A 26,369-nucleotide genomic window follows, 5' to 3' on the forward strand; every position below is an offset into this window, starting at 1 on the left:
GTTAAGTGCCTTGCTCAAGGACACGGTGGTGGTGGCCGTCAACCACCTTTGCGACCTTCTGATTAACAGTTATGAGCTTTAGCCCACTACGCGAGTGTAACCGGCAGAGTAGACACTGTCTGGGTGAAGTTTGTCCCTCTGCAGCTATGGTAGCCCCCTGACGTCACTGTGCTCAGCTAGCCGCTGAGTGGCTAACAATTCATTTGCAGCTAGGCCAGTTTCTATAAAACCGTTTTTACAACAGGCTAAGAGAGATTCCCTGGTGTCCAGATAAAGTCTACAATCTTGTACTGTTTCGATACGTGGTTCCGTTGTGCAACCAAGGTATGTGTAAATGTTTATATGATGTAGCAAGCTGAGCATTTAGCATTGTTTATCTAATACTAGGCTATTGGAAAATAGATGTCCGATCGATTGCCAGACGCTTCCGGGTAGTCGTGCTGTGAACTACCGAAGGTATTTTTGTGCATTTTATTTTGAGTCATGATGTGGGTGTCATTGATGGAACATGATATGCATTTTAATGAGCACATTTGCACATAGGTCTTGGGCAAGGCACCCGCCGGGTAGCTGTATCGCGATTACGATGCAACATCTAAAAGGTAAATGTTTATTGTGTTATGGGTAGAACCAGTGTGTTCGGACCAATAGCCTTGAACACATGTAAAATGAGTCTGATTGTGTGTCCTGACATAGTGTATGACTGTGTTAGTTGTTAACTCTTAATAGAAATGTATTTAATGAATATGCTGTGTGTAACAACTGTTATGTAGGATTGTGAAGACCGGCGCAAGGGCTGTTTCTCCACTGTGTCATTTTATGTCACATTGAGGTAAAGAAATAGACTGTTTGTTATGAAATGTTTGTTATCCTATGTGACTTATCTGTGCATGTGTATATCAAGCACTCATTTTAATGATTTTGTGTCTGTGGGCAGATTGCTCCTGCTGCTTTGCCTTGCCTCTTGTTAAGTGTAAATACACTGAAACTATCAATATCAATAGTTTTGCCTTTCTTTTATATTTTCTTTTGTTTGGTTATGTTGCCGTGGCCTTCAGCCTAGAGCCTCGTCTGACTGAAGTGGTATTGGCTGTTCCAGTATTTTACATAGTCCTGTTAAGATTTTGTCCAGCTGTATCTTCTATCCACCCTGCTCGAGATAACAACTTTTTCGTCCCTGTCTCTCTCCTCTAGAGTACTAGGGTAGCTGCTCACAGGAGAGGTTCCTGGGTCCGTCTTCGCGCACTGCACCGCGTATTGTAGTGGTAAAACCGCACCTCACAGTATTGATTGAATCACTTGCTTGTAGTGGCGGTGCCTATGTGTGTGTGTGTGCTGGGTGTATATGTATTTGATTTGTAGGCACCAGAGTTCAGAGCACGGTTGGTGAACTTCACGTTTATCCCGGACCGGTAGCCTACCTTGACAGTGAGTCAGTATTGCCTTGTTGTGTATTGTCAATTATATTGTCTCTGGTAGCAGCCAATACCAGTCTTGGTCTTTTCCTTTAGGCCAAGCCTTTTTGTTTGCACCTATCGTGCCACTATCATGACTGTGTGGCTCTTTTAATTATATATTTGATTAATAAAGTATTGTTATTTTTTGGAAGCACGTCTCTGTCTAGTCTATCTTGGGTGTATTTCTATGAACCTGCTTGCCTTAGATTAGGTATTTAGCAGGAAAGTATATCTTGGTGTGAGAGGCACCAGGTGGCGTATTCAAGAACCTTTAAGCCTCGATTTGGTCAAAGTTGCAGAAGGTCACAAAGTGGCGTAGTCGGCAGGACCCTTGCATACAGAGACGTGCCTTTCATTTTTGGGGTTATTTGTTTTTTTCTGTTTATGTATATTTTTTTGAAAGGCATAGTAATAGGGTAAAGGCAAAGCAGCAGTGGGCACGGCGTGGGACCTAAGGGAGCAGTTGGAAAGCCACTGACTGGCCTACCGCCTCTCCAGTGACGGGGACATTACTCTGCTACAGTAATGGATGAAGTTGAACAACTGAGAGAGCAGATCCGTCAGCTGCAGGCGGACAACGACCGCCTGCAGCAGCAACCATCGCTGTTTCAGCCGGACAATTCTGCCAACCCTGTTTCCCATGAACGGTTGGTTTATCTCCCTAGAGAACGGAAGTGTCCCGTATTTCGGGGTAGGGTTGGCACTGGCATTGCTGAGTGGATAGAAGAGGTGGAGGTTTGTGCGCGTACTAGACATTTGGGTGCACTGGACAAAGCTTACTTTATGTTTGATCATCTGGATGGGGAGGCTAAAGATGAGATACGTTATAGGCCAAGGGCAGATCGGGAAAACCCGGAAATGATTGTAAATATTCTTAAAGAACTGTATGGGTGTTCCCAGTCTTATGTTGCCTTACAAGAAAGTTTCTTTTCTAGAAAACAATTAGATGGTGAATCTTTACAAGAATATTGACATGCTCTTTTCTCTCTGATGGATAAAGTTAAACAAGTCTCCCCTGACTCAGTGCCCCAGGCTGACATGCAGCTCCGTGACCAGTTTTTAGAGCATGTTATTGATTCTGACCTTCGCAGGGAATTGAAGAGGCTTGTCCATCAGGTCCCAGGGATGTCAGTGCTGGAAGTGCGTGCTGCTGCCATCCAGGGTAGGCCCAGTGACTTCAATAGAGGTAGGAGTCATTCAGTTCCCTCTATTTGCGCTATGCAGTACTCCAAATCTCAGCCAGGCAGAGCCTCACCGCCTGTTAGTATGGCAAGTTCAGAAATGGCAGAGTTGCGGTCCATGTTGCTGAAGCAGCAAGAACAGATCAACCATTTAACTAGTGCCTTAACTACTTTACAAGGAGCGGCCCGCCCAGCCTACTCCAGTCGCCCCTCTCCAGTTAGTCAATGGTCATTTGTAAGCGATGCTTAAAGCCTGGTCACTACGCTCGAGAGTGTGACAGTGAGAGAGTGGTAGTTCCTAATCATGTCCCCCAGGCCCAAGCTCAGGTTAATGTTGTCTCAGTTTCTCAGTCGGAAAACTAGCTCCCTTCAGTGTGCAGAGCCACACGCTGAGAGGGGATTTTGCCGGCTCTCAGAATCAGAACACTTTTGACCACCCTGTAACCTCCCTTGTCGCTCAGTGCCCGAAGGTAGCTGTGAGAGTAGGGGGAGTAGTTGTCAATTGCCTTTTAGACACAGGGTCTATGGTATCTACCCTGGTGGAGAGTTTCTTTGTGCAACACTTCAAGGATAAACTTCAACAGTGTAATTTGTTGCAGCTTCGGGCTGCAAATGGTCTAGACATACCCTATATTGGGTATGCTGAGTTAACGGTTGAAGTGCTGGGGAAGGTAATTCCCCAACGAGGTTGGCTAGTGGTTAAAGATCCTCCAGGTCAGTCCGCCCCTCCTCTCGTGCCAGGTGTGCTTGGGATGAATGTTATTCAAGAATGCTATGCTGAACTGTTTGGCCAACATGGGTCTTCTTTGGTCGATCTCCCCCCGGTAGTTCATGCCTCACTTCCATGGCAGCACGCCTTGCAGCATTGTCATCGGGTCCAACTCAGCTCTCCTCCACCCAAAACGGGTTTAGCCAAAGTTAGAGGTAGAAGGCCCATTCATATACCAGGAGGCACTGTAAAATTGGTGGCAGCCACCTGCTCTCCTCACTTTTGCGATGCTCCTGCTGTCCTCTTTGAACTGGCTAGCGGCTCCTTACCTAGTGGTCTCCTGATTTCACCCGCGCTAGTGCGTGTCGAACAAGGTACAGCTTTCATCCCTGTAGTCAACGTGGGGTTTACACGTGCTACGTTATACCCCCGCCGTTCGCTAGGGTGGCTTGTTCACACACTGTTGAGGGCCTGCCTGTGGGGATTTCTGAAGACCCACCAGAAATAGAGGTTGTTGCGGCTAGCATGCAGGTTCCTAATGGGGAAGCCAGGCCTAAGTTAGTGAGGGAACAGATACAGGCCCTTGATTTGTCAGTATTATTGGAGGCTGAGCAAGAACAGGTAAGGGCATTCCTGTTTAAACACGAGTTAGTGTTCTCGGCTTTTGAGGGTGACCTTGGCTTTACTAACCTTATTTCCCACGATATACCTTTGTTGGACGACAAACCAGTAAGGCAACGTTACAGGCGTCTCCCCCCTTCTGATTATGTTGCTGTTAAGGCCCACCTGCGACAGTTACTAGACAGCCAGGTCATACAAGAAAGTAGTAGTCCCTATGCCTCTCCCATTGTGATCGTGCGGAAGAAATGTGGCGGCCTACGTATGTGTGTTGATTATAGGCAGCTCAACATCAGGACCAGAAAAGACGCCTTTCCTCTTCCCCGCATCGAGGAGTCCTTGGATGCACTATCAGGTGCTCAGTGGTTCTCCACGCTGGACCTGGCTAGCGGGTATAACCAGGTACCTGTGACCGAACAAGACCGTCCAAAGACTGCCTTCTGCATGCCTTTTGGTTTATTTGAATTTAACCCCATTGCCTTTGGACTATGTAACGCTCCAAGCACTTTTCAGCGGCTGATGGAGAGAATGTTTGGAGCGCAACATTGCCAGTCCCTCTTACTATATTTGGATGATATAATTGTTTTTTCTTCCAGTGTCGAAGACCATATACACCGCCTGGATCTAGTGTTGAGCCGTCTACGGAAGGAGGGATTGAAAGCAAAGTTAGAGAAATGCTGTTTTTTCCAGAAGGAAGTCCAGTATCTGGGCCACCTTGTCTCCCGTGAAGGTGTATCCACTGACCCAGCCAAGGTGTCCGCAGTGGCTAAGTGGCCCCATCCCACCACCGTGTCCGAACTGAGGTCTTTCCTTGGTTTTGTGGGTTATTACAGGCGATTTGTGGATGGTTTCTCCAAGCTGGCAGCTCCTCTAAATCGCCTGGGGGCGGAGCTGGCCGGCACCAAGACCCGGAAGGGCCAAGGTCCACGGCTTGATGGAGTGTGGACGGATGCCTGCGAGACCAGCTTCCAGGCATTGAAGCAGAGGTTGGTGAGTGCCCCCACGTTGGCGTTTGCTGATTTTAACGTACCATTTATTCTAGAGGTGGATGCCAGCCACACTGGTCTCGGAGCAGTGCTATCGCAGGAGCAGCAAGGAAAGATCCGGCCAATCGCATATGCTAGTCGCAGTCTCAGTCCAGCAGAAAAGAGCTACAGTTCGATGATGCTGGAGTTCCTTGGAATGAAGTGGGCCATGACCGACAAGTTTCGGGAATATCTGTGGGGCCAACAATGTACTGTCTGGACGGACAATAATCCCCTGAACCATCTAGCGATTGAAAAGCTGGGAGCGACTGAACAGCGGTGGGAGGCTGAGCTTGCTGCTTTCAATTATACCATCCGTTATAGGCCTGGTCGTACTAACAGGAATGCAGATGCCCTCTCCCGACAATCTGCAGGACCACCGAGACAGACTACAGAGACCTCCACACTAGGGACAGCTATACCGGTTCTCGTACAACAAACTACCAGAGGTCAAGACCCACCACTGGCGACCCAGATGGCTATCTCGGCCTTCCCCTCCCGCACCCTCAAGGAGTTAAGAAGGTTACAAGCAGCGGATCCCACTATCGGGGCCTTCCTTCCGTTCTGGCTGGCACAGAGACCGCCAGATCCAACAGTGCGGAGGCAATTGCTTGGGCCTACCCGTGTACTGCTGCAACAATGGGACCGTGTCGTGGGAACCGATGGATTGCTCTACCGCCGAACTTTCCGTCCAGATGGGGGTGAAGCTCTTGTTGCCTGCATGCCTAAAGGAGGAAGTTTTGCAGCAGCTCCACAATGACCATGGCCACCAGGGCGTCGAACGTACCACAGAGCTGATAAGACTGCGGTGCTATTGGCCAGGAATGGGGGAAGATATAAAGCAGTGGTGTCAGAACTGCGAGCGGTGTATCCTTGCGAAGTCTTCGCAACCCAGACCCCATGCGCCCATGGGGCATCTCCTGGCATCTCGCCCAAACCAGATATTGGCTGTGGATTTCACCTTCTTAGAGCCTGCAACGGATGGTAGGGAGCAAGTGTTGATCATGACTGACGTTTTTACTAAATTCACACAGGCCGTGCCCACCAGGGACCAGAAGGCAACGATGGTGGCCAACGTGCTCATCCGGGAGTGGTTCTTCCGTTTTGGGGTTCCGGCTCGCCTGCACTCCGATCAGGGATGCAGCTTCGAGAATGCCATCATTTATCAGCTGTGTGCCCTGTATGGGATCCAGGAGACCCGGACAACCCCTTACCACCCTCAGGGTAATGGCCAGTGTGAGCGCTTCAACCGCACAATGCATGATCTGCTTCATACTCTGCCCATAGACTTGAAGTGCCGCTGGCCAGAGCACTTACCCCAATTAGTGTTTAGTTATAACACTGCTGTCCAACAGACAACTGGCGACTCTCCGTATTACCTGATGTTCGGGCAAGACCCCCAGTTACCGGTGGATTTCCTGCTTGGCAGGGTACAAGAGCCTGAATATGGGCATGTGTGTGAATGGGTCCGAGAACACCAGCTGCGCCTTAATGTGGCCTTCCAGAATGCCAGTGAGCGTTTGCAAGCTGCTGCCTCCAAGAGAAAAGAACGGCATGACCAGAAAATCCGGAGTGAGCCACTGGCAGAAGGACAGCACGTCTACATCAGAGACCATACAACAAGGGGCCGTTCGAAGATCCAAGATGCCTGGGGCACCACGGTCCATCAGGTCATCCGTGCACCTCCACCTGGTGGGGTGGTATACTCTGTGGCCCCAACACAGGATCTAAGCAAAGTACGACAAGTACATCGAACCATGCTAAAGCCTGCCCACGTGGACCAGGACCCACAAATATCCGACAGGCCTGTGGAACTACAGGGGGAAACAGGCCAGTCAGGAGATGGTGATTCCCCTGGCCAATGGGTCCTTGTCCGCTCCCGGGAAGATGTTCCACCCATCCCACTTGCTACAATTCCTCCAGTGGATGCCCCCATGCTGGCCCCATCACTGACGAGATGCCAGCTGGCTCAGTGGCACCCCGGAGAACAGCTCGGACCAATGCAGGATGACACGACAACCCACATCACTTCCCAGTGCCAGTGGTGAGTAGGGCAGATGGGGCTACTAGCTTTCAAGTACTCGGGTCTGGCAGTAACTTGATAACTGTGTTCCGTCCTTGGTATTAGGGTACCCCTTTGCGTTTTTTTCATTTTTTGTTTTTATTTTATTTATTTTTTTCTCTCTGGGAAGGTTATGATCTATTGAGCTTATCGGCGGGACGCCGATAACAAATTGGGGGGGTAGAGTGTAACCGGCAGAGTAGACACTGTCTGGGTGAAGTTTGTCCCTCTGCAGCTACGGTAGCCCCCTGACGTCACTGTGCTTAGCTAGCCACTGAGTGGCTAACAATTCATTTGCAGCTAGGCCAGTTTCTATAAAACCGTTTTTACAACAGGCTAAGAGATATTCCCTGGTGTCCAGATAAAGTCTACAATCTTGTACTGTTTTGATACGTGGTTCCGTTGTGCAACCAAGGTATGTGTAAATGTTTATATGATGTAGCAAGCTGAGCATTTAGCATTGTTTATCTAATACTAGGCTATTGGAAAATAGGTGTCCGATCGATTGCCAGACGCTTCCGGGTAGTCGTGCTGTGTACTACCGAAGGTATTTTTGTGCATTTTATTTTGAGTCATGATGTGGGTGTCATTGATGGAACATGATATGCATTTTAATGAGCACATTTGCACATAGGTCTTGGGCAAGGCACCCGCCGGGTAGCTGTATCGTGATTACGACGCAACATCTAAAAGGTAAATTTTTATTGTGTTACGGGTAGAACCAGTGTGTTCGGACCAGTAGCCTTGAACACATGTAAAATGAGTCTGATTGTGTGTCCTGATGTAGTGTATGACTGTGTTAATTGTTAACTCTTAATAGAAATGTATTTAATGAATATGCTGTGTGTAACAACTGTTATGTAGGATTGTGAAGACCGGCGCAAGGGCTGTTTCTCCACTGTGTCATTTTATGTCACATTGAGGTAAAGAAATAGACTGTTTGTTATGAAATGTTTGTTATCCTATGTGACTTATCTGTGCATGTGTATATCAAGCACTCATTTTAATGATTTTGTGTCTGTGGGCAGATTGCTCCTGCTGCTTTGCCTTGCCTCTTGTTAAGTGTAAATACACTGAAACTATCAATATCAATAGTTTTGCCTTTCTTTTATATTTTCTTTTGTTTGGTTATGTTGCCTTGGCCTTCGCCTAAAGCCTCGTCTGACTGAAGTGGTATTGGCTGTTCCAGTATTTTACATAGTCCTGTTAAGATTTTGTCCAGCTGTATCTTCTATCCACCCTGCTCGAGATAACAACTTTTTCGTCCCTGTCTCTCTCCTCTAGAGTACTAGGGTAGCTGCTCACAGGAGAGGTTCCTGGGTCCGTCTTCGCGCACTGCACCGCGTATTGTAGTGGTAAAACCGCACCTCACAGTATTGATTGAATCACTTGCTTGTAGTGGCGGTGCCTATGTGTGTGTGTGTGCTGGGTGTATATGTATTTGATTTGTAGGCACCAGAGTTCAGAGCACGGTTGGTGAACTTCACGTTTATCCCGGACCGGTAGCCTACCTTGACAGTGAGTCAGTATTGCCTTGTTGTGTATTGTCAATTATATTGTCTCTGGTAGCAGCCAATACCAGTCTTGGTCTTTTCCTTTAGGCCAAGCCTTTTTGTTTGCACCTATCGTGCCGCTATCATAACTGTGTGGCTCTTTTAATTATATATTTGATTAATAAAGTATTGTTATTTTTTGGAAGCACGTCTCTGTCTAGTCTATCTTGGGTGTATTTCTATGAACCTGCTTGCCTTAGATTAGGTATTTAGCAGGAAAGTATATCTTGGTGTGAGAGGCACCAGGTGGCGTAGTCAAGAACCTTTAAGCCTCGATTTGGTCAAAGTTGCAGAAGGTCACACCAGCACCACTCCAAATCCTGTGAGGTTCAGATGATTCTGATAATGTTGGTTCAATATCTGAGTGTGAGTGGACTCTGGACACTTGAGATGAGTCAAAGTCAGTGCCCTGAATCCAGCTGTCTGTGCTTTCATTTTAACAGATGTAGGCCTGCAGACAACACTGAATTTCACAAGCAACAGCTGTGTGAACTGAAAAGTGAGTGAACTTTGGTGTTTTACCAACTATGCATTCTGAAGGACTTAGAGAAAATGTCTGGTATTGTAACTATTTGAGGAAATTAGTTTGCATGCTTTTGCAATTTCTTTCAAAGTTCAGAGAGTACATCTGCTGATTGCACATTGTCTTTTAGAACTGTGCAAAGCATGCCAAGTTTCACTGGCCTATTTTATACAGTTGAAGTCAGAAGTTTACATACACTTATGTTGAAGTCATTAAAACGAATTTAATATTAGCAAACCATAGATTTGGCAAGTCGTTTAGGACATCTGCTTTGTACATGACACAACTAATTTTTCCAGCATATGTTTGCAGACAGATTGTTTCACTTTTAATTGACTATATCACAATTCCAGTGGGTAAGAAGTTTACACTTAACTGTGCTTTTAAGCAGCTTGGAAAATTCCTTAAAATTATGTCAATCCTTTAGACAATTAGCCAGTTAGATTCTGATTGGACGTGTACTGAATTGGAGGTGTACCGTTGGATGTATTTTAAGGCCTACCTGCAAACTCAGTGCATCTTTGCATGACATCATGGGAAAATCAAAAGAAATCAGCCAAGACTTCTGGAAAAAAAAAAATGGTGGACCTCCACAAGACTGGTTCATCCTTGGGAGCAATTTACATATGCCTGAAGGTACCACGTTCATCTGTGCAAACAATAGTATGGAAGTATAAACACCATGGGACCATGCAGCCATCATACCGCTCAGCAAGGATACACATTCTGTCTCCTAGAGATTAATGTAGTTTGGTGCGAAAAGTGCAAATCAATCCCAGAACAGCAAAGGACCTTGTGAAGATGCTGGAGAAAAACAGGTAGACAAGCAACCATATCCACTGGAAAAAAAAGTCCTATTTTGACATAACCTGAAAGGCTGCTCAGAAGGAAAAAGCCACTGCTCCAAAACCACCATAAAAAAAGCCAGACTGCAGTTTGCAAGTGCACATGGGGACAAAAATCTTACTTTTGGGAGAAATGTCCTCTGGTCTGATGAAACAAGAATGTTACTGTTTGGCCATAATGACCATCATTATGTTGGAAAACCATCATTATGTTGTCATTATGAGGAAAAAGTGTGAGGCTTGCAAGCTGAGGAACACCATCCCAACCGTGAAGCGTGGGGGTGGCAGCATAATGTTGTGGGGGTGCTTTGCTGCAGGAGGGACTGGTGCACTTCACAAAATAGATGGCATTTTTAGAAAGGAAAATTATGTGGATACATTGAAGCAAAATGTCAAGATATCAGCCAGGAAGTTAAAGCTTGGTCCCAAATTGGTCTTCCAAATGGACAAAGACCCCAAGCATACATCCAAATATGTGGCAAAATGGCAAAAGGACAACAAAGTCAAGGTATTGGAGTGGCCATCACAAAGCCCTAAATCATTTTCTCTACGATTATTTTGACATTTCACATTCTTAATGTAATGTAGTGATCCTAACTGACCTAAGACTTGTTCAATGTTTTCTAAAATTAAATGTCAGGAATTGTGAAAAAAAAAGGTGCTTGTACACTTCTGATTCAATTGTAGATGGACCATGATAAAACTGATATCTGATGAGAAAAGCACAAGGTATTTGACATTATTGGAAATCATGCTGTCTGAATTTATATGAAAATATATTTTCATATGCACCAACAAATTTCAATCTCCTTAACTGCTGTGCTTAAAACGGCTCATTTTAAGACCCCCCATTTTAGCCAATAATAAAAAAAAAAACTTATAACATATTCAATACATAATTTTTATTGCCACAAGATGTGGTGCATTTTCTACTTGGTAAATGCATATGGTGATGGAAATATGAACTGGGTTAAGCCATGTAGAACAAAACACACAGTTAAACCTCCTGCTCTTTTAACCACTAGTTTGTTTTTCTACAAATAATGAAAGTTATGCAGAGAAAAAATGGGTGCACCTTATCTCCTTGAAAATAAAATGCAGCTGGAGCCAAAGCAATCAGCACCCAGTGCATTTCCAATGCAACCACATTTCTTCTAAGCAAGTTTCACAGTGCATTTCTTCATCCAACGAGCACATTATTACTATCTAGGAAATGTGCTTCATCCTCTAGGGTATAATACATTTATTCTAGCCTGGACACCATATGCTTTTTACTGATTAGGTGAGAATATAAGCAATGCCCCGGGTAATATTTTGATGTTTATGATTATGAGCCCAAAATGTCCTTCAAAGTAGTGCAGTTAAACATTCCTTCCATGTTATGACTCCGTTTTTAAATATAATTGGAAATGAGAAACATTTTAAACAAAGTTAAACTTTATAAAACTTTATTTCTCCTTTATTCGTTGTGTAACCTCAACAAAAGTTTGTCTTTCAAATAAATGTATAAGAACATAATCATAATCATTTACATCAGCATACTGTAGCTCTTTTTTTTCCTTCTTTTTTATCCCCTTTTTGGAATGCCCAATTCACACTACTTTGTAGGTCCTTGGTGGTGGTCACATCATTCCAGATGGCGGAGGACAAGTCTCAGTTGCCTCCATTCTGAGACTGTCAATCCGTGCATCTTATCACGTGGCTCGCTGTGAATGACCCCGTGGAGACTCCCACCATGTGGAGGCTCATGCTACTCGCCACGATCCACGCACCCCATTGAGAGCGAGAACCACTTAATCGTGACCATGAGGAGGTTGCCTCATATGACTTTACCCTCCATAGCAAACGGGACAATTTGGTTGCTTAAGAGACCTGGCTGGAGTCACTCAGCACACCCTGGATTCGAACTTGTGACTCCGGGTGTGGTAGTCACCGTCAATACTCGCTGAGCTACCCAGGCCCCCTGTAGCTCTTTTTAACATTTGTTTATCAGTTTTGTATTTGGTGCAAGTTCTGTTTTTTTTTGTTTTTTTTTCACAAGGAATGAAAATCACATGGTCATGATACATGGTTAAATATTTTATAAATGTTTAATAATAATACATTGATAACTCAAGCTTTATACATGGGTTTTTATACATATACATGTGAATATATATTATAGTAATATGCTGTACACATAATATTACTCTATTATATAGTATCAACGTAGCCCACATTTTTAGGATTTCCAAAAATATTTCTATGTCACTAATCAAATGTAAGTAAATTTGTGACATTGACCATGCTGACTCCTGATGCTCTTTGAAACATTCTCAGATAAAATGGATCATCAGATTGTCAAACATGTGGAGTCCATGCCTGCTTGAGCGCATGCTGTCATTAAAGCAAAATTGGGACATGTCAAAAACACTACGAAATTCTGAAATGTAAATTCAACCTCTCAGATTGTTATGCTGATAATTTCTATTGAATTTTTTTTATCTATTTAATTAGGTAAGAATTAAAAATATAAGTAATTTCCTTTTCATATGTGGTCTCTGATATTAATGTATTATTATGAACTTTTATATTATATTATATAAATGTCTATAGTCTTCTAATCTACATAACACCACCAAGTCCCTGAAAAGAAGCACCATTCCCCAGTCCCCATGGGGGAAACCGTCTGCAATGCCTGAACAAAAACCAATTATGTTATCCTGATTGCATGTCATTGAAGTGTAGGTTAACAGAAAACACACAAACAACGACACATCTTTAATTTCACAATCTATAATTCAGTTATATACTATTATATTACTACTGTGTAAGTTAGGGTTTAAAAATCATTAAATATCCCAGTTACACCTGTCCTCCTGCAGTCAGGCCAAGGAAAAGCTGTTGACGTCACTGTTACACAACGGAAGCCGGATATCCGCAATGACCGGAAAATTTCTATATTTGGGCATTCTTAGCAAGAGCAATGGCAGCTTCCATTCTGTGTAGACGACTAGCTTAACGTTGAATGTGGAGTTTAAATGATCGTTTGTAAAACATTTTCATCGGGTCTCTGAGACGGAGCAGCGGAGGATTGGACGTATTCTTTTTAAAATGTCAAAAAACAAAAGCTAGTGTCTAAATTCATCCGTCAAACCACTACGAACCCGAAACCAATTAGCAAGGCTTTGCTAGCATCCTCGATACGGTGTGCATAATATATTTTTTAATATTCGTAAACCCACATATATACCCGGAATCAACCGTTAACATTTTACAAATCAACCGCCCTTCATGCCCGAGCAAGGACCGAGAATGAACGCCTTCTCTCTCGGCGAGTTGTGCTGGCTCTTCTGCTGCCCGCCCTGTCCGAGTCGCATCGCGGCCAAACTGGCGTTTTTGCCTCCGGAGCCCACGTACTCCATCCACACGGACGCGAGCGGCGCGTCCAGCCTGCACCTCACCGAGCGCGCCGACTGGCAGTACTCGCAGCGCGAGCTCGACGCCGTGGAGGTGCTCGTCACCCGAACCAGCCGCGGGAACCGGGTCGGCTGCATGTTCGTCCGCTGCGCGCCCAGCAGCCGCTATACGCTGCTATTCTCGCACGGCAACGCCGTGGACCTAGGCCAGATGTGCAGCTTCTACATCGGCCTCGGATCCAGGATCAACTGCAACGTGTTCTCCTACGATTACTCGGGATACGGGGTCAGCACCGGGAAACCGTCTGAGAAGAACCTGTACGCGGATATTGAAGCGGCCTGGCAGGTTCTCAGGAACAAGTGAGTGTCTTTGAACAGCTGCTTCTCTATTTGGCCATTATGACCAACCCACTTGGCCTGGTATTGCTTTGGTGTTTCCATATTCGCCATGCTGATACAGTACCAGTCAAAAGTTTGGACATACCTACTCGTGCGTTATTTCTATTTTCCACGTTTTAGAATAATATTTAAGTCATCAAAACTATAAAATAACAACGTAAATGTAAGTTTGAGAGTAATGCAGTGACCAATATCATATGTATCTCATATCAGCATCCACCCCTTGCCTATTACAGTCTGCACACTCTGGGTTTTCTCTCTCAACCAGCTTCATGAGGTGCATCCTGGGGTACTTTTCCATGTATTCTGGACATTTAATGGTTGATTTTCCCTTCAACTTTAATACATTGACTCAATTTGTATTTGGCTGCAAAACTAATTTTAAGCCTTTAGATGAAAATGTTTTTAAGATCAGCAGAAGTGTGTCCAAACGTTTAACTGGTGTATATTTCAACACACAGTGTGTAAAGCTTTGCTAGTTTCCAGATGGGATGGATGAATAGATTAATGGTTATCTAAGTAACTGATGAGTCTGTACAGTGTACAGATTATTGGGGTTATTCAGTCCTTTAGGACTGTTGATATAAATGCATATTGGATTAATTCATTTTAACATTCAGTGGGCTCATACATCAAGGTCCATCAGGAAGGCAGCAGAGCTTTTTGTGTGCTCAGATTCCATGTGGTCCTGCATATGACCAAGGCATCTTTATTGTGAGGCCATCATTCTGGGAATCCAATAATAGGCTTTTAATGAACTGCACTAGCGTTGTCACGAAACCAAAATTTCTCTAGTTGGTGTCAATACTGTAAAATTTCACAATTCTCAATACCAATTTCGATACCAAAAAAAAAATATAAAAAATTATTTAACACACTCCTTTAGCCTATTTAAAGGGTAGTTCTCTAGATGGCGTTAGCCTTGCTCTTCTTTGTGTACTTTAAGTACCGATATGACAGTGGTGTTAGACGCTGTACTGCCATCTTTTGACGTGGATCAGCATAATAATCTCTGCTGCCCCCGCTAAATCTGGAATATAATTTGTGTCTGGAAAATTTGTTTGAGGTAATTTCTAAACGTATTTATTTCTATAATATAATTGCGTTGCCTAAAAACAAACGTCATAAATCAGGCGAACATGCTTCTACTGTTAAGGACAGATTATTATTGTCCCTCAAATCAAAAATCTTTGGATATTATCTATGTTTCACGTTATTTCTAAAGACAGTTATTATCTTTATTAGAGAACTGTTTGGCGTGAAATAAACCTCAGTTATCCAGCAATACAGACTGTTACGGAAAGGAAAACTTTTATGTTTCCAAGCAACCAAAGTCATGGTTTACACAAAATCCACAACAATCGCTGTGCCAAGCTGCTTAGCACTTAACGAATAAAGACGTGTGCCATTTCTTTGAGATGGAGGTAGATTGGCCCCCCTTACTGTAGGGTGCTTTCCGGTTGCGTTTGTAAACATTGCTGAAAACTGTCATTTTAAAAAGTTCGAGGGAAATTTGTATGAGTTTTCTGTAAATTCCACTGATACTATCCATGGGGGGGCACCACACCTCAGCTTTTTTTAATTGCCTAAGCTTAGTTTTTATTTCAACAGATATTAAAGTTTTTCAGTATAATTGATAAGGTGTAAGTTATTGTTTAGAGTTCCAGACAGCTACCGAAGCAGCGCATTAAAAAAATAAAAAAGAATGTGACAAAAGGTGGTGGTCTAAACAATTAATAATTTCTTACCTGTCCAACTAAAAAGAAGCAACATCACTGCTCTGTCACTAACATTTTTTCTCCTTAATCAAATCTTTCCATCTTTGTATGCAATACCAATGTTTACTCTAGTTCTGTATTGCCTTTGCCAGTCTTTCTGTCTTCTTGCTTCAGACCTCTTGTGCATCTTCGGCAGTACAGCTTCTGTATCTCCTGTTGTCTCCTCTGATAAAGCACGAGAAATATGTTCCATTGTGGTTTCACTATTGGCATCACCAAACAACAAAACTGTGTGCTAAATAAGCATAGCCAAGCGTATCTACATAAGAGGCAGCCAATGAGCACGAGGATTCTCACTTATTTTAGTGAAACAGAGCGGATCATGTGATTTCAACATGGCGAAACTCATTGAAGGGGTGACCTGCACCATATATAATAAAACACTTTTTATTGAAAACTTTTGAGCACAGTCTTCATCTCATCTGAGTGTACACCATTCAGATCATTCTTCACAAAAACAAAATTAATTTGTTAATGTGTAAAACTTTTTAAATTAGCGCCGAATGACTAAATGCAACTTTAACAAAGTTAAATGTATTAATGTAAATAATACTTTGAAACAATTGCATGTTTCTTTGAAGTAGGAACTGAAGTAGGACCCTCCCCTATGTTTTCTGTTCCATGTTTTTAAATTGAATTTATTTCATCATCAAAATGGTATCAAATTAATTAATTCATAAAACTTTAATCAGATTAAATCTCATAAATCATTGAATATAAAATTGGTTTGTACTGCTGACAGGTTCAAAATGGCTGTTATGGAGCATTTCCAGTGTTACGGATGTATTATTTGTAGTGAAAACGTGAAATTGTACTTCACCTTTAAAGTACTCATTGCAGTATATCGAACCATTTGTATTTATAGGCCTAATCATAAACTCCATACATCATAAAATGGTCAGTCTAGACATGTTTTTTCCCATTTACATTGGGAAATGAACTTGCACCAAGAATGTGACAAAAAATAGACATGAGTTTTGGAGACCACACACACTGTAAAAACTCTAGAAATTATAATAGCCACAGATTGTGGGTTGGCACACCTAAGATCTTGTAATGATATAGCAATATGTAAATATCCTTGTGTGCATATCTATCAGTGGGCATGCTTCATGTGAGACTGAAACCAGGTTGAGTGGGGAATGAATTGTCGCTGGTAAATTTGTGCGTGCTGGTTTAACGGTAGATTCACTAAAGGTATTAGACCAGGCTCGTTGCTGATTCTTTGCAATTCTGATTTAGCGGGCCAATTCTGAGTGCTCTACAGCGGAAGATGCAGCAGTCCGTGACCTGAGACACATTTCATTACAGATTCACTGTGATCCTGACACCTGAATCATCTCTTTAACATGCCAAAGTGTGCTTGACTACACTGCACAAATGTACTTCATCATTTGATTAATTATTGCTGATATGATCAATAGAAAAGTAAAGAAATTTAAGGGAGCTTGTCATTAAGACAGGTGCGACATCTGTTGTGTAGGTTCACAAAAGCTGCCACTGATTAGAAAAATGTAATCTGCAAACTGTGTCACCTAATGATAATCACTTGGTTCACTCTCATACTCCTACACCAATGTTGGCAGAGCTGCCATGCAAGGTGCTAGCAGTGGTAGGAAAAGCCATGTGCCTTTATCATCAGTCCAAGTGATGTTCTGTATAGCAAGAAGAGGAGGGGTCCAAGCACTGATCCCTGAGGCTCCCCAGTGGTTAATTGGTGTGATTTGGACACCTCTCTAGTTTAGACTTTTATCTGCAAGGTTCCTGTTTCCTCTGTAGATACTGATATTGAAACTGACATTAGACAGAAAAACAAAACTGAATTAGCATTCTTTCATTTTTTAGATGCACTGTTTGCACTTTGTAGTCTTTGGGCAATAGCTTTTTATTACTCATCAGTTCCAACTATTATGGTGAACGACAATTGAGCTTAATCGGAATGCGGAATTTTCAAAATAATAATTCCTCTGTAACCTTTAGATCAAGAAACATGCACAACCACCATTACTGTGCATTTCAAATTGCGTAATCTAAAATAACTGTGATCAGACGATCGTTTCATAATAGTGACTGTCCTAGTATCAATTTGTTTTTTTAAATGCATAAATTATATTGTGTTCCTGCATTTTATGAGTATTAACAGTTATCAGGTTGAACCTAAAAAGTTAAACCGAATAGAACAACAAACTTGTAACATGTAATTAGTAGTGATGTGCAGAATGACTAATTTCACTGACGTTTAAACCAACATTTTGCAGTCGTCTAGTCTAAAAAGAATCCAACATTAAGAAAAGTCCAAAAATTGTGTTTGTGACCCATTTTAAAATAATCTATTTTGGAATTCCGCTGAAAATGAGCATTTATCTGCGACGTGCTTGTCTTTCATTATCATCACTGTACATTTAAATGGTGAACATGACATGCTTTCACCTTTAACGAATACAGGTTTATTTATTGAAAACAATTGAATGAATAGTGCAGGACCAATAGCACAACCCTAATAGCCTCTTCTAAACGGAATTCACCAGGTAAAATATACTTAACATATTAAAACAGTCAGGGCATTGTTGAAAATAATTAACAGATAGGCTAAACCAAATGTATTACAGAAAAATTTACTTATTTCACGACGTGCATTCTCCATTGATCTATCTGGCTGTTCTGTAAAGAATGTTAACAATTACGATGTAAAAAAATAAAAAGCTATTCACCTTATCTATCTAACAAATAAGAATCTAATGTGCAGCCATTTTAAGAATTTTGACTTTGATCTTCCAGTTTATCAGTATTCTATATAGATTTCTGTGGTGATGTCAATGATTTCAAATATTTTAAAACAAGAGTACTTCATTCATAAATGCACAATATCCTACCTTCATGCGGTCAGTACTGATATGCCTCTGTGTTCACAAAATGCATAGACAACACAAAGTCATTAAAGATATCTCTGTCAGACACCTCTGACCATCTTATGTCATTCACTCATCACGTTGTAGTTCAGGGAGCAGATTATTTGAGAGTTAAACCCTAACGGGAAGGGGTGCAAATTTATTCACACACACATAAATATATAAGTGTATTAAAAATGTCATGTCAACTACACATTTTAAACCAAATTGTTAATTGAATTACACGTATAACAATGCTTGTATCATGAAAAAGTGCAGTGTGTCATAGCTGTCTGAATGTGATCTGCCAGGTCCAATTTACCTATGCAGGATTTAGAAAAGCGAACATTTACAGTGACAAAAAAACACCTCGTAAACATTTTCACTTAGTAAGCGGGTGGCGTAGACTCACACCATCAAATCTTGGTGAAAAATACTTTCTGTGCTCCCAAATGTAATTATTTTTGCTCGACTGTTCTAAGTAGCTTCAACGCAAACAGGAAGTTAGATGACAAAATTCAGAAGAGCCGAGCTGAAATGGGGTGTGGCTGAATATGGTGGATTGGCTAGAAAAAGATAGTCCTGTGATATAGCCTATAATAAACATAATTCATTCTAAACAAAGTGCACAAAAAGATAGTTTAACCCGTTAAGCAGAAGGCACTCGTTGAAAATAACCTTCTTAATCAGGTCCTAAATATAAAATTGGTTTGTACTGTTGCCAAGGTTGCTGACAGGTTCAAAATGGCTGTTATGGAGCATTTCCAGTGTTACGGATGTATTATTTGTAGTGAAAACGTGAAATTTTACTTCACCTTTGAAGTACTCATTGCAGTATATCGAACCATTTGTATTTATAGGCCTAATCATAAACTCCATACATCATAAAATGGTCAGTCTAGACATGTTTTTTCCCATTTACATTGGGAAATGAACTTGCACCAAGAATGTGACAAAAAATAGACATGAGTTTTGGAGACCACATACACTGTAAAAACTCTAGAAATTATAATAGCCACAGATTGTGGGTTGGCACACCTAAGATCTTGTAATGATATAGCAATATGTAAATATCCTTGTGTGCATATCTATCAGTGGGCATGCTTCATATGAGACTGAAACCAGGTTGAGTGGGGAATGAATTGTCGCTGGTAAATTTGTGCGTGCTGGTTTAACGGTAGATTCACTAAAGGTATTAGACCAGGCTCGTTGCTGATTCTTTGCAATTCTGATTTAGCGGGCCAATTCTGAGTGCTCTACAGCGGAAGATGCAGCAGTCCGTGACCTGAGACACATTTCATTACAGATTCACTGTGATCCTGACACCTGAATCATCTCTTTAACATGCCAAAGTGTGCTTGACTACACTGCACAAATGTACTTCATCATTTGATTAATTATTGCTGATATGATCAATAGAAAAGTAAAGAAATTTAAGGGGAGCTTGTCATTAAGACAGGTGCGACATCTGTTGTGTAGGTTCACAAAAGCTGCCACTGATTAGAAAAATGTAATCTGCAAACTGTGTCACCTAATGATAATCACTTGGTTCACTCTCATACTCCTACACCAATGTTGGCAGAGCTGCCATGCAAGGTGCTAGCAGTGGTAGGAAAAGCCATGTGCCTTTATCATCAGTCCAAGTGATGTTCTGTATAGCAAGAAGAGGAGGGGTCCAAGCACTGATCCCTGAGGCTCCCCAGTGGTTAATTGGTGTGATTTGGACACCTCTCTAGTTTAGACTTTTATCTGCAAGGTTCCTGTTTCCTCTGTAGATACTGATATTGAAACTGACATTAGACAGAAAAACAAAACTGAATTAGCATTCTTTCATTTTTTAGATGCACTGTTTGCACTTTGTAGTCTTTGGGCAATAGCTTTTTATTACTCATCAGTTCCAACTATTATGGTGAACGACAATTGAGCTTAATCGAATGCGGAATTTTCAAAATAATAATTCCTCTGTAACCTTTAGATCAAGAAACATGCACAACCACCATTACTGTGCATTTCAAATTGCGTAATCTAAAATAACTGTGATCAGACGATCGTTTCATAATAGTGACTGTCCTAGTATCAATTTGTTTTTTTAAATGCATACATTATATTGTGTTCCTGCATTTTATGAGTATTAACAGTTATCAGGTTGAACCTAAAAAGTTAAACCGAATAGAACAACAAACTTGTAACATGTAATTAGTAGTGATGTGCAGAATGACTAATTTCACTGACGTTTAAACCAACATTTTGCAGTCGTCTAGTCTAAAAAGAATCCAACATTAAGAAAAGTCCAAAAATTGTGTTTGTGACCCATTTTAAAATAATCTATTTTGGAATTCAGCTGAAAATGAGCATTTATCTGCGACGTGCTTGTCTTTCATTATCATCACTGTACATTTAAATGGTGAACATGACATGCTTTCACCTTTAACGAATACAGGTTTATTTATTGAAAACAATTGAATGAATAGTGCAGGACCAATAGCACAACCCTAATAGCCTCTTCTAAACGGAATTCACCAGGTAAAATATACTTAACATATTAAAACAGTCAGGGCATTGTTGAAAATAATTAACAGATAGGCTAAACCAAATCTATTACAGAAAAATTTACTTATTTCACGACGTGCATTCTCCATTGATCTATCTGGCTGTTCTGTAAAGAATGTTAACAATTACGATGTAAAAAAATAAAAAGCTATTCACCTTATCTATCTAACAAATAAGAATCTAATGTGCAGCCATTTTAAGAATTTTGACTTTGATCTTCCAGTTTATCGTATTCTATATAGATTTCTGTGGTGATGTCAATGATTTCAAATATTTTAAAACAAGAGTACTTCATTCATAAATGCACAATATCCTACCTTCATGCGGTCGTACTGATATGCCTCTGTGTTCACAAAATGCATAGACAACACAAAGTCATTAAAGATATCTCTGTCAGACACCTCTGACCATCTTATGTCATTCACTCATCACGTTGTAGTTCAGGGAGCAGATTATTTGAGAGTTAAACCCTAACGGGAAGGGGTGCAAATTTATTCACACACACATAAATATATAAGTGTATTAAAAATGTCATGTCAACTACACATTTTAAACCAAATTGTTAATTGAATTACACGTATAACAATGCTTGTATCATGAAAAAGTGCAGTGTGTCATAGCTGTCTGAATGTGATCTGCCAGGTCCAATTTACCTATGCAGGATTTAGAAAAACGAACATTTACAGTGACAAAAAAACACCTCGCAAACATTTTCACTTAGTAAACGGGTGGCGTAGACTCACACCATCAAATCTTGGTGAAAAATACTTTCTGTGCTCCCAAATGTAATTATTTTTGCTCGACTGTTCTAAGTAGCTTCAACGCAAACAGGAAGTTAGATGACAAAATTCAGAAGAGCCGAGCGCTGAAATGGGGTGTGGCTGAATATGGTGGATTGGCTAGAAAAAGATAGTCCTGTGATATAGCCTATAATAAACATAATTCATTCTAAACAAAGTGCACAAAAAGATAGTTTAACCCGTTAAGCAGAAGGCACTCGTTGAAAATAACCTTCTTAATCAGGTCCTAAATATAAAATTGGTTTGTACTGTTGCCAAGGTTGCTGACAGGTTCAAAATGGCTGTTATGGAGCATTTCCAGTGTTACGGATGTATTATTTGTAGTGAAAACGTGAAATTTTACTTCACCTTTAAAGTACTCATTGCAGTATATCGAACCATTTGTATTTATAGGCCTAATCATAAACTCCATACATCATAAAATGGTCAGTCTAGACATGTTTTTTCCCATTTACATTGGGAAATGAACTTGCACCAAGAATGTGACAAAAAATAGACATGAGTTTTGGAGACCACACACACTGTAAAAACTCTAGAAATTATAATAGCCACAGATTGTGGGTTGGCACACCTAAGATCTTGTAATGATATAGCAATATGTAAATATCCTTGTGTGCATATCTATCAGTGGGCATGCTTCATATGAGACTGAAACCAGGTTGAGTGGGGAATGAATTGTCGCTGGTAAATTTGTGCGTGCTGGTTTAACGGTAGATTCACTAAAGGTATTAGACCAGGCTCGTTGCTGATTCTTTGCAATTCTGATTTAGCGGGCCAATTCTGAGTGCTCTACAGCGGAAGATGCAGCAGTCCGTGACCTGAGACACATTTCATTACAGATTCACTGTGATCCTGACACCTGAATCATCTCTTTAACATGCCAAAGTGTGCTTGACTACACTGCACAAATGTACTTCATCATTTGATTAATTATTGCTGATATGATCAATAGAAAAGTAAAGAAATTTAAGGGGAGCTTGTCATTAAGACAGGTGCGACATCTGTTGTGTAGGTTCACAAAAGCTGCCACTGATTAGAAAAATGTAATCTGCAAACTGTGTCACCTAATGATAATCACTTGGTTCACTCTCATACTCCTACACCAATGTTGGCAGAGCTGCCATGCAAGGTGCTAGCAGTGGTAGGAAAAGCCATGTGCCTTTATCATCAGTCCAAGTGATGTTCTGTATAGCAAGAAGAGGAGGGGTCCAAGCACTGATCCCTGAGGCTCCCCAGTGGTTAATTGGTGTGATTTGGACACCTCTCTAGTTTAGACTTTTATCTGCAAGGTTCCTGTTTCCTCTGTAGATACTGATATTGAAACTGACATTAGACAGAAAAACAAAACTGAATTAGCATTCTTTCATTTTTTAGATGCACTGTTTGCACTTTGTAGTCTTTGGGCAATAGCTTTTTATTACTCATCAGTTCCAACTATTATGGTGAGCGACAATTGAGCTTAATCGAATGCGGAATTTTCAAAATAATAATTCCTCTGTAACCTTTAGATCAAGAAACATGCACAACCACCATTACTGTGCATTTCAAATTGCGTAATCTAAAATAACTGTGATCAGACGATCGTTTCATAATAGTGACTGTCCTAGTATCAATTTGTTTTTTAAATGCATAAATTATATTGTGTTCCTGCATTTTATGAGTATTAACAGTTATCAGGTTGAACCTAAAAAGTTAAACCGAATAGAACAACAAACTTGTAACATGTAATTAGTAGTGATGTGCAGAATGACTAATTTCACTGGCGTTTAAACCAACATTTTGCAGTCGTCTAGTCTAAAAAGAATCCAACATTAAGAAAAGTCCAAAAATTGTGTTTGTGACCCATTTTAAAATAATCTATTTTGGAATTCAGCTGAAAATGAGCATTTATCTGCGACGTGCTTGTCTTTCATTATCATCACTGTACATTTAAATGGTGAACATGACATGCTTTCACCTTTAACTGAATACAGGTTTATTTATTGAAAACAATTGAATGAATAGTGCAGGACCAATAGCACAACCCTAATAGCCTCTTCTAAACGGAATTCACCAGGTAAAATATACTTAACATATTAAAACAGTCAGGGCATTGTTGAAAATAATTAACAGATAGGCTAAACCAAATGTATTACAGAAAAATTTACTTATTTCACGACGTGCATTCTCCATTGATCTATCTGGCTGTTCTGTAAAGAATGTTAACAATTACGATGTAAAAAAATAAAAAGCTATTCACCTTATCTATCTAACAAATAAGAATCTAATGTGCAGCCATTTTAAGAATTTTGACTTTGATCTTCCAGTTTATCAGTATTCTATATAGATTTCTGTGGTGATGTCAATGATTTCAAATATTTTAAAACAAGAGTACTTCATTCATAAATGCACAATATCCTACCTTCATGCGGTCGTACTGATATGCCTCTGTGTTCACAAAATGCATAGACAACACAAAGTCATTAAAGATATCTCTGTCAGACACCTCTGACCATCTTATGTCATTCACTCATCACGTTGTAGTTCAGGGGAGCAGATTATTTGAGAGTTAAACCCTAACGGGGAAGGGGTGCAAATTTATTCACACACACATAAATATATAAGTGTATTAAAAATGTCATGTCAACTACACATTTTAAACCAAATTGTTAATTGAATTACACGTATAACAATGCTTGTATCATGAAAAAGTGCAGTGTGTCATAGCTGTCTGAATGTGATCTGCCAGGTCCAATTTACCTATGCAGGATTTAGAAAAACGAACATTTACAGTGACAAAAAAACACCTCGCAAACATTTTCACTTAGTAAACGGGTGGCGTAGACTCACACCATCAAATCTTGGTGAAAAATACTTTCTGTGCTCCCAAATGTAATTATTTTTGCTCGACTGTTCTAAGTAGCTTCAACGCAAACAGGAAGTTAGATGACAAAATTCAGAAGAGCCGAGCTGAAATGGGGTGTGGCTGAATATGGTGGATTGGCTAGAAAAAGATAGTCCTGTGATATAGCCTATAATAAACATAATTCATTCTAAACAAAGTGCACAAAAAGATAGTTTAACCCGTTAAGCAGAAGGCACTCGTTGAAAATAACCTTCTTAATCAGGTCCTAAATATAAAATTGGTTTGTACTGTTGCCAAGGTTGCTGACAGGTTCAAAATGGCTGTTATGGAGCATTTCCAGTGTTACGGATGTATTATTTGTAGTGAAAACGTGAAATTGTACTTCACCTTTAAAGTACTCATTGCAGTATATCGAACCATTTGTATTTATAGGCCTAATCATAAACTCCATACATCATAAAATGGTCAGTCTAGACATGTTTTTTCCCATTTACATTGGGAAATGAACTTGCACCAAGAATGTGACAAAAAATAGACATGAGTTTTGGAGACCACACACACTGTAAAAACTCTAGAAATTATAATAGCCACAGATTGTGGGTTGGCACACCTAAGATCTTGTAATGATATAGCAATATGTAAATATCCTTGTGTGCATATCTATCAGTGGGCATGCTTCATGTGAGACTGAAACCAGGTTGAGTGGGGAATGAATTGTCGCTGGTAAATTTGTGCGTGCTGGTTTAACGGTAGATTCACTAAAGGTATTAGACCAGGCTCGTTGCTGATTCTTTGCAATTCTGATTTAGCGGGCCAATTCTGAGTGCTCTACAGCGGAAGATGCAGCAGTCCGTGACCTGAGACACATTTCATTACAGATTCACTGTGATCCTGACACCTGAATCATCTCTTTAACATGCCAAAGTGTGCTTGACTACACTGCACAAATGTACTTCATCATTTGATTAATTATTGCTGATATGATCAATAGAAAAGTAAAGAAATTTAAGGGAGCTTGTCATTAAGACAGGTGCGACATCTGTTGTGTAGGTTCACAAAAGCTGCCACTGATTAGAAAAATGTAATCTGCAAACTGTGTCACCTAATGATAATCACTTGGTTCACTCTCATACTCCTACACCAATGTTGGCAGAGCTGCCATGCAAGGTGCTAGCAGTGGTAGGAAAAGCCATGTGCCTTTATCATCAGTCCAAGTGATGTTCTGTATAGCAAGAAGAGGAGGGGTCCAAGCACTGATCCCTGAGGCTCCCCAGTGGTTAATTGGTGTGATTTGGACACCTCTCTAGTTTAGACTTTTATCTGCAAGGTTCCTGTTTCCTCTGTAGATACTGATATTGAAACTGACATTAGACAGAAAAACAAAACTGAATTAGCATTCTTTCATTTTTTAGATGCACTGTTTGCACTTTGTAGTCTTTGGGCAATAGCTTTTTATTACTCATCAGTTCCAACTATTATGGTGAACGACAATTGAGCTTAATCGAATGCGGAATTTTCAAAATAATAATTCCTCTGTAACCTTTAGATCAAGAAACATGCACAACCACCATTACTGTGCATTTCAAATTGCGTAATCTAAAATAACTGTGATCAGACGATCGTTTCATAATAGTGACTGTCCTAGTATCAATTTGTTTTTTTAAATGCATACATTATATTGTGTTCCTGCATTTTATGAGTATTAACAGTTATCAGGTTGAACCTAAAAAGTTAAACC

The 26,369-nt window shown here is 40.8% G+C and overlaps 1 protein-coding gene across 4 annotated transcripts in view; it reads left to right on the top strand.

Annotated features, from left to right (window-relative positions):
- The first annotated feature begins 1,174 nt into the window (after positions 1-1,174).
- The window catches only part of abhd17c (abhydrolase domain containing 17C, depalmitoylase), a 91,877-nt gene continuing 66,682 nt past the window's right edge, over positions 1,175-26,369 (top strand). Inside the window, exons 1-6 of one of the 4 annotated variants that reach the window (XM_052144634.1) lie at positions 7,347-7,467; positions 7,546-7,599; positions 7,687-7,745; positions 8,337-8,570; positions 9,049-9,104; positions 11,582-13,731. In XM_052144634.1, coding sequence (XP_052000594.1) covers positions 13,247-13,731 — 485 coding nt within the window. In that variant the 5' untranslated portion in view covers positions 7,347-7,467; positions 7,546-7,599; positions 7,687-7,745; ... (1 more) ...; positions 9,049-9,104; positions 11,582-13,246. Of the gene's footprint in view, positions 1,429-7,346; positions 7,746-7,776; positions 8,571-9,048; positions 9,105-11,581; positions 13,732-26,369 lie in introns of those variants that run through there. The other 3 variants (XM_052144791.1, XM_052144872.1, XM_052144714.1) reach the window with 3 other exon arrangements.

The sequence above is a fragment of the Xyrauchen texanus genome, chromosome 1, assembly GCF_025860055.1.
Source record: "Xyrauchen texanus isolate HMW12.3.18 chromosome 1, RBS_HiC_50CHRs, whole genome shotgun sequence".
NCBI classification, from domain to species: domain Eukaryota; kingdom Metazoa; phylum Chordata; class Actinopteri; order Cypriniformes; family Catostomidae; genus Xyrauchen; species Xyrauchen texanus.